This window comes from Coptis chinensis, chromosome 2 (genome assembly GCF_015680905.1).
Source record: "Coptis chinensis isolate HL-2020 chromosome 2, ASM1568090v1, whole genome shotgun sequence".
In the NCBI taxonomy this organism is placed as follows: domain Eukaryota; kingdom Viridiplantae; phylum Streptophyta; class Magnoliopsida; order Ranunculales; family Ranunculaceae; genus Coptis; species Coptis chinensis.
The window spans coordinates 13,274,457-13,282,701 of NC_141457.1; the positions used below are offsets into that span (position 1 = coordinate 13,274,457).

General features: G+C 38.0%; 2 protein-coding genes across 3 annotated transcripts; one reads left to right on the top strand and one right to left on the bottom strand.

The window, feature by feature from the left end:
• The first annotated feature begins 378 nt into the window (after positions 1–378).
• Positions 379–2,183, top strand: LOC147514980 (mitogen-activated protein kinase homolog NTF3). Of its 2 annotated transcripts, none has more exons than XM_086585744.1 (3): positions 379–626; positions 696–1,123; positions 1,195–2,183. In XM_086585744.1, exons 2-3 carry the CDS (start codon positions 701–703, stop codon positions 1,882–1,884), a joined length of 1,113 nt encoding a protein of 370 aa, XP_086441870.1. In that variant the 5' UTR covers positions 379–626; positions 696–700; the 3' UTR covers positions 1,885–2,183. The 2 variants fall into 2 exon arrangements, with proteins under 2 accessions (XP_086441870.1, XP_086441868.1); XM_086585742.1 differs by having other exon boundaries at positions 389–626; positions 693–1,123.
• Positions 2,184–5,665: 3,482 nt separating this feature from the next.
• Positions 5,666–8,010, bottom strand: LOC147514981 (disease resistance protein RPM1-like). Its single transcript, XM_086585737.1, has one exon. The coding sequence runs from the start codon at positions 7,807–7,809 to the stop codon at positions 5,821–5,823; it is 1,989 nt and encodes a 662-aa protein (XP_086441863.1). The 5' UTR covers positions 7,810–8,010; the 3' UTR covers positions 5,666–5,820.
• Between the last annotated feature and the right edge of the window lie 235 nt (positions 8,011–8,245).

An 8,245-nucleotide genomic window follows, 5' to 3' on the forward strand; every position in this document is an offset into this window, starting at 1 on the left:
TATTTATCTATTTGGATATGAACAATCATTGTTCATACACCAGTATGAACACTCATTGTTTATAGTAAAATGACAAAAAAAGTCAAATTGGAAAATATTTATTTTAAATGAGTGTCTTTTTTTTTTTGGTAGATTAAATGAGTGTCTTTGAGGGTCACTAATTTTAAAATAGTGGATTCGTGAGTTATTTGTCTCCAAAATTTATCATTGTGAATTACTCATAAAAAACCGTATTCTCTATAGACTTCATTTTCCTCAAAATTGGGCTAATTTAAAAGTATAGCAAACAACTAAAATATACGATTTTATTTTGACTTGAGAACCGAAGTCAAGAACTAGAATCAGTCGTTGTTATGGATAAGTTCCCACAAAGGCCACAATTTTAAGAACCGCTAAAAACCAGGACGAGAACCGTAAATTAAAAAATCAGTAGGCGCAAACCGGATGATTGACACCCGTAAAAAACGAGTGTCGTTTTGTAACAATATAAAATAATAATAATAATGAGCAGCAGGCAGCTGTCGTTAATAAACCAAAACCAGATATTTTCGTTAAGGCAGATATTTTCGGTGTGAAATTGAAAGTCGAGAGATGTAGGCTAATTGAGATCGAATCTTTAATCTAAGGTATGTCTCCAAAATTTCCCCAATTGTTTTTTTGTTGCATAAGAAAATTGAAATTGATTTTTCCAGCAGGTTAGATGGCTACATATGTGGACCCACCAAATGGAATCAGAGCAGAAGGAAAACATTACTACTCGATGTGGCAAACGTTATTTGAAATTGACACAAAATATGTACCGATAAAACCAATTGGTAGAGGAGCCTATGGTGTTGTGTGTTCATCTGTGAACAGAGAATCAAATGAGAAAGTGGCTATAAAGAGGATACATAATGTATTTGAGAATCGAGTTGACGCACTCAGAACTCTCAGGGAACTCAAACTTCTTAGACATTTAAAGCATGAGAATGTTATTGCTTTGAAAGATGTTATGGTGCCTATTCATAAGACAAGTTTTAAGGATGTCTATCTTGTTTATGAGCTAATGGATACTGATTTGCATCAGATTATTAAGTCTTCACAAGAGCTTTCTAATGACCACTGCCAATATTTTCTCTTTCAGGTATGCTGTTCACCTTACACTTGTATTTGCAAATGTTTACGTGATATTTAACCTCAAATCTTTAAGTGTAGTTACTCCGGGGATTGAAGTATCTCCACTCTGCAAACATCCTTCATAGGGACCTGAAGCCTGGGAACCTCCTTGTTAATGCAAACTGTGACTTGAAGATATGTGACTTTGGGTTGGCACGCACTAGCAGTGGAAAGGGGCAGTTCATGACTGAATATGTTGTCACTCGTTGGTACCGAGCCCCAGAGCTTCTACTGTGTTGTGACAATTACGGTACCTCGATTGATGTATGGTCTGTTGGCTGCATCTTTGCCGAACTTCTGGGTCGTAAACCCATCTTCCCTGGTACGGAGTGCCTCAATCAGCTCAAACTTATCATCAATGTTCTTGGCAGTCAGAACGAGGCGAATCTTGAGTTTATTGATAATCCAAAGGCCAGGAAATACATAAAATCCCTTCCATATTCTCCTGGTTCTCCCTTTAGCCGTATTTATTCCAAAGCAAATCCATTAGCAATTGACCTGTTGCAAAAGATGCTTGTGTTTGATCCATCCAAGAGAATAAGTGTAACAGAAGCCCTCCAGCACCCTTACATGTCACCTCTCTATGATCCTAACAGCAACCCTCCTGCCGAGGTCCCAATTGATCTTGATATAGACGAGGATCTAGGGGAAGAGATGATCAGGGAAATGATGTGGGAAGAAATGCTTAATTACCATCCAGAAGCTGCTTCAGCCAATGTTCAGTGTTAAACTTTTGGAAGTTATTCTTGCTTTGTTTTGCTGGTGGTTGTAGAAAGGCTGAATGACATGGCGGATTAACACGTAAGTAGTCAGTTTTCTGTTTTGTTTTATGTATAAGCCTGCATTAATGGTTAGGTAATGTAATGCATGAGAGTCCGCAGATTTTGTTTTGAAGTTTGAACTTAAACTAGGTTCCGAACATGTATATAAGGTGTGTTGGTTTATTGTCAGTATGTATTCTAAAAAACTCATATTTGTAAATTGGTTGATGTATGACTATAAATAATGATGATAAGGTTATGTTTGAAGATGTTTTTCTTTTAAATATCTCTCTATTTCTCACACAGCCATTCCCCCAAACACGTGGATGTGCGTATTGCTCATATAGAAGTGTCTTCCTAAATACTGCTGCTGAAACTGGAACAGCTTTAATAATTGTTAAGTATATAAATTCTATTAAGAATTTATAATCATTGTTAACACCAGGCTTTTATCAATCACAGTGTAGAATTCAATAGTTAAAACTTAAAACCTAACTCATGACATGGTCAAAGAATGATAAAGTGTTAAGTCTTAGTGAAGGTGATGGTTGGCCATCTAATGATATTAGTATTTATGTGATCCAATGTTTAAAACCTCACTCATAACTCCATTTTTTATTTATTTATTATTATTTTTGGGATAAGACTCACTCATAACTTGAGTCTAATGAATTGCACGTTCTCGGTCTTCAGGCCTTTTGGCTAAGATCACAAGTTGAAGATGAGAATTGTGCTGAATGGGTGGCGGCTATGAGTGAGGCGGTGACAACGTATTTTATTTTTCTGATGTACTGGTAAAAGAACAAGATTGCCTGTTACCCCATTTGCAAATCCTAGTTTTCCCTGCTATATTAACAACAAAATGGTTTCTTAGTTATAGACACACTTATTACATCATCAATACTCCATTAGTACTCTACGTAATCAACTATATGATTTCTTAGTTATCTACTGGATACTGGGGCATCAATAGATGCTCCTACTGGTGTTAACTAGCTTCCAATGATGCTTTGGCAGCCAAACCGCTGCATTCACCTTACACCTTATATAGTTATAGCTTGCTTCATGTTCCTCAAAAGTCAAAACTGCTTGTAGAGTTTTAAGGAGCCTAAGGTGCAAGTCAAGTCATTAGTGAGTTTTAAATGAATATGTACTGTAAGGGCCTTCTTAATTTTGTTTGGTGGGATGCCAATTTTATAGGAACTGAATGAATAGTTGTCCCAGTGGATCGCTAATTACTCCGTCAATCCCAATATGTCCTGGGTTACCATGGCAAGCCCAATCAGTACTCAAAGCCCTTCATCCCTCAGGTGGTATTCTCCAACTAATATGGTGTGAAGATGGGGTATGTTGATTACGTAGCTTTTTAGTTTGCATGACGAAGCTTGGGGCATAAGAAAGCTCAATATGAGATGGTTAAGGGTTTCTTGTTCAGTGCCACATTTTGGCAAGTTGGGTCATTGATGATGTTTCTAGAGGGGAAGCAAACATTTTTGAATTACAGAATGAAGGACCGGATTAAGAGGGTGAACAAGAGATTTTGATAAGGTCCTTGATTGTTACATTGTTTTTGATAGGATATGATCTGAGGAAGTCAATGTTTCGGAAGAGCAGGTGCCCCAATATTTCCACTAGGGCATTGTTGGGGCACCATTTATTGGTGCTGAATGGAGCCATTATACCATCATTAACGACGAATTCTAATTTCGTATTACTCATCGAAGGTATCTCATTCATGGATTGTTCCTGTGCATACCCGACAAATGTAGCCTTAGACGTGTTGCATGGGACAAATAGGGCTCGGGTATGGTTCTTGACCCAGGATACAATTAGATTGCGTGTGGTCGAGGTAAAACATTTGTATAATGTATCACCATGTTATCAAAGATTTTGACGTAAGATTTTTCTTTCTAAGAGGTGGAATAAGATAACCTAGTTCAGTTTATTGGGAAAAATATCCTAGCTGAGATTTAACCAGTGGATGAAAAGTATGAGAGAACCACGTTTTCGTTTGTCATCAAGAAGACTTGCATCAACTTTCTTCTGTTCATTATATCTCGCAGAATATATTCTCCAGTTATGTAACTAAACAGCATTCTCATTTTCTATATGAAATACTTGTTGAGAAAACCAGTAACAGAAATTCACCCTGACTCACACCAGATGACAGTAAGAAGTGATATGCATCTTGGAGAATGATTGATCCATCTGTTTCAGTAGGAATTGTGTTGCTCACACAATGGCTTTCAGCAAACAAAAATATTGTTGCATAATGACCAATTCAGCTAGTTGAGTAAGACCTCAACTGAAGAGAGTGGCAAGAAATACAATCTTTTTTGAGGATATGCAGCTGAATATTGTTCTTCTCAAGCGAGATATCCTTAGAGAAGTAAGAACAGTAGGTCTGATTGCTCCAAGTTACTAGGTTTGATTCCATTGAGGACCTGTCCTTACAGTCGTTCTTGGGCATAAAGGGCAGGGCTAGACCTTCAAGCAGAATTAAAAAACTATCTTGGATCCCTCCTGACTAGAAATGGTAAAAGCAAATACGTGCTGATGGAGCTTCAAGGGGAAACCCTCGTAGTGGAGGTGGAGGAGTGTTTTTTAAGATCGCGAGGCAGATTTCCTGGTGGTACTAGCGAACGGAACGGGTGTCATATTTAACTATGAAGCTGAAAGCACTACAATTGTCCTAGCAGCTTAATGGGCAGTAGAAAACACTTGGATTGAGAGCGACTCTATGGTTCCGGTACTTGCCTTTGGCGGTGGGAAAGTGCCAAGGAAACTCAAACCTAGATGGCTAAGAGCAGTTCAGCAGGTTGATTTTTGGAGAGTTTCCCACACTTTGGGGAAGCAAATTTTGGTGCAGATGCTGCTACAAGAATAGGCTCTTTCATGAACTTAAGAGGTTTAGCTTGGAGCACTACTAGACCTCCATTTATCACTTGTATGAAATGTCCCTGTAGGACATACTATAGATTTTATTGGGTTTCTGGTTGTACTTTTGTTTTAATTATCATGTAACACCCATCTTTCTGTAACATTATCTATTATTTAATAGGGAGGGATCAGTATACCATGGTTTACTCCTGAGGAGGACAGATAGGGAAAAACTTGATATGTTCCACTACAGTTAGATATGGATATCTTGGGGAGATTAAAAAAATAAACACAAGTTATAATAGAAGAAAATGTAGATTCTGTGTACATATTTGTTAATTTGCAGCATCCAGTTTATTAGAATATAGTTTTGCAGACTCTGATTTTGATTTCTGGGATGAGATCGTGTAAGATGTAATGTTCCTTATGCTCATTGATATAGTTCAAGTTATTGTAGTAGTCCTAGTTTGGGTCACTCGAAAACTTCCAATTTACAAGATGGAGAAGGTTGATCGAGCTACAATTTTATTTTATTTTATTTTTTATTTTTTATTTTTTATTTATACCTTTATTTATTTATTTATAAGCAAAAGGGTTGATTGAGCTACATTTATCCTATATATGGATATCAAATATCATAGATGACCGATATGTTTTTTAGGATACTAACTTTGAACACCTTGATGACAAGTTTTGAGTCAGAAGGCAAAGCAACTGAGTTTATGAGGTTTAGCAATTATGCTTTGCTTGATCAGAGTGTAGATCTCTAGTCATGTAATTTTTCTGATGTCAGTTTCTTAGATCTCCTGCAGTTGAAGTGCACTATAGAGAAATAACATTTCAGACATTATGTATTCACACAAAGGAAAGATATTGATATAGTCATATAGATATAAAGTCAAATCCATAAAACAACTAGAGAGTAACGAATTACAGAACTGCAAAGTTCAAGAGAAGGGAAGATGCTTGGCTCGACTATATTATTTTCACCACCAAATGACAACATGAAGTCTTCACCAAAACACTAAGCACATTGCCCAGCTGGATGGCCTCTCATAAGCTGTTCAACCACAGAAGTTGGCATGAAACTTATTAGAGGAATGTTTCTGATCTTATGGTTTTCTTCACCCCCGTCAGGTTTCAACCTCTCTACGTGATCATCGAGCAAAGGAATCAGCTTCAACTCCTGCAGTGTGGTGATATGCTGTAAGCCTTCAGGGAGCGTTCTCAATCTCAAACAGTTATGCATGTGGAGATATTTCAAGTTTGGCAACGCACCCTCTTCAAGCTCTGTCCATTCTTCCAGGACATGAGAAGCAATAACAAGAACCTCAAGCTTAGGAAATCCGCCCACCCCACAAAATTCCTTCCCTATCTGCTTTCCATCATAAGCACGCCACAACGTGAGATGTTTCAAGTTAGGTAGGAACTGGAGGACTAAAGCTGGATCTTCAGATAGATGGGAGAATCCTAGCCTTAGTTTGATAAGATTTCCCATTAAAGAAAACCAACTGGGCATCTTTTCTAGTCGCCCTCCCAGACGAAGCTTTTGAAGATCTGGTGGAGGCGAGAACGGTTCAAAGGAAGGAAGTACTTCACTAGCATAAGAAGATTTCGCTTCTAGGGACAATGAATGAAGTCCCTTCATCTTCATGATAGAGACAGATAAATCATTGACATGATCTGCTGCGACATCCATTACACCCAGTCTTTTAAGTTGCGTAAGGTTACCTAAAGCTGCAGCAATGCCCCCACCTGCATATAAGCCAGTGAAAGTCTGGAGATTTTCTGATCTCCCTATATCTGTAGGTACTAGAATCTCTCGCACCCCGTTTATACCCCAATTTTTGAACATTTTGAGGTGTCTTAGTTGTACAAGTTTCAATATACTGCTCGAAATATCTGTTATCTTTCCATTCCATCGGATATCTAGAGTTTGAAGGTTCCGAAGATTAGTTACACTCTCTGGAAGCGCATCTATGTCTGAATTTTTTAAGCCAAGATATCTCAGGTGAATCATATCACCAAGTTCATCAGGTATGTTCTTGATATGGACATCTTCTAGATCCAATACCCGTAAAAACTTCTTCTCATGAAAAACAGGCCTTAGGGAATCAAGTGCAGCATCTGATAGGCTTCTAATTCCAAACAGGAATAGAGATCGAAGTGGGAGGTTATTCAGGTTGTCCGGAATGTTGTTTGCATCCAGATGTATTGAAAGACGCCGAGTAGTAGGAGGGACATTAGTATCTGAACTAGTGCATGATACAATAAAACCCTCTTCCCCCATCATACAAAGCATAAATGCTCGAATTGTTTCAGGGACTTTGAGTTTATTCCCATCTACATGAAGCACTCCGAGGTTAGCCAATTCTTTTATATTTTCTTTGGCTATATCTTCGGCGATCTGTCCTGGTTTTTCTTGTATGAGACCTTCCGCAACCAATAAACGAACCAGTCTTCCTTTGGGTATTGCGTAATTTTCAGGAAAGATGCAACAATACTTCAAGCATGACTGAAGAAAATATGGTAAGTTGCTAAGATATACTTTAAAGGAAGTTGGTGATGAAGATGCCTCACCTGGCTCAGCATCAGCCTTGGAAGTATTCTCCTCCACATCTAAGCTTTCAGGTTTTACTGCTTTTCCTTTTTTGTCTTCAAGCATTTGGTTCCTAACATGAAGAAGGCTTTTCTCTAAATTTTCCAGCTCAATTTTGCATTGATCAATCAATATTGTTTGATCAGACGCACTTTGATTTTCCATATGAACGACAAAATTATCTATACAATCTTCCATGTTATAAACTATATCTATCAGTTCGCGAAACCAACGAGTTTCCAATTCACAATTCTTCCCTGTCGTTCCATCTGTAGATTCAAAGAAGCCACCAATTTCATCAAGTAGGCTAATGAGAATTTGAGTTTGATCTTCTAAACTTGAAATCTTTTGGTTTTCTTCCAACAGTACAGATTTTAGCCTCTGTAGAGAAAACTTCACTATAGCCTCAGCCATATCTGTATTGCACGAAGTAAAACAGTTCAGCTCATTTGATCTCTATACACTTCAGAGGCTTACGAGGATGAGAACAATTTATAGAGAAATGCTACTGTTTCACGGAGGGTGACTTGGAAAAATTCTCAAGTTTATTGTTTGTTTTCTTTGACCTTTTAGTGTTTAAGATCTTTTTGCCGTCCAAGAAAAAAACGTACTTTACATTGATTATTACAAAGTGGAAGCTTAAGACAAAAGAGCTTTGTTTTCGAGGAAGGTGAACACTCAATAACTTAGTGACCAAGTAAGATGATATTGACACAATAGGGAATCAGCCCCTAGCTGAGTTGGTCAAAGTGCACCACACCCCCACGTTTCTGTGGGATGCTTTATAACAGGCGTGCTGGCGTGGGCGCCTAGCCTCCTTACTATGGGCCAGTTCCATCAGCCCGCGAGG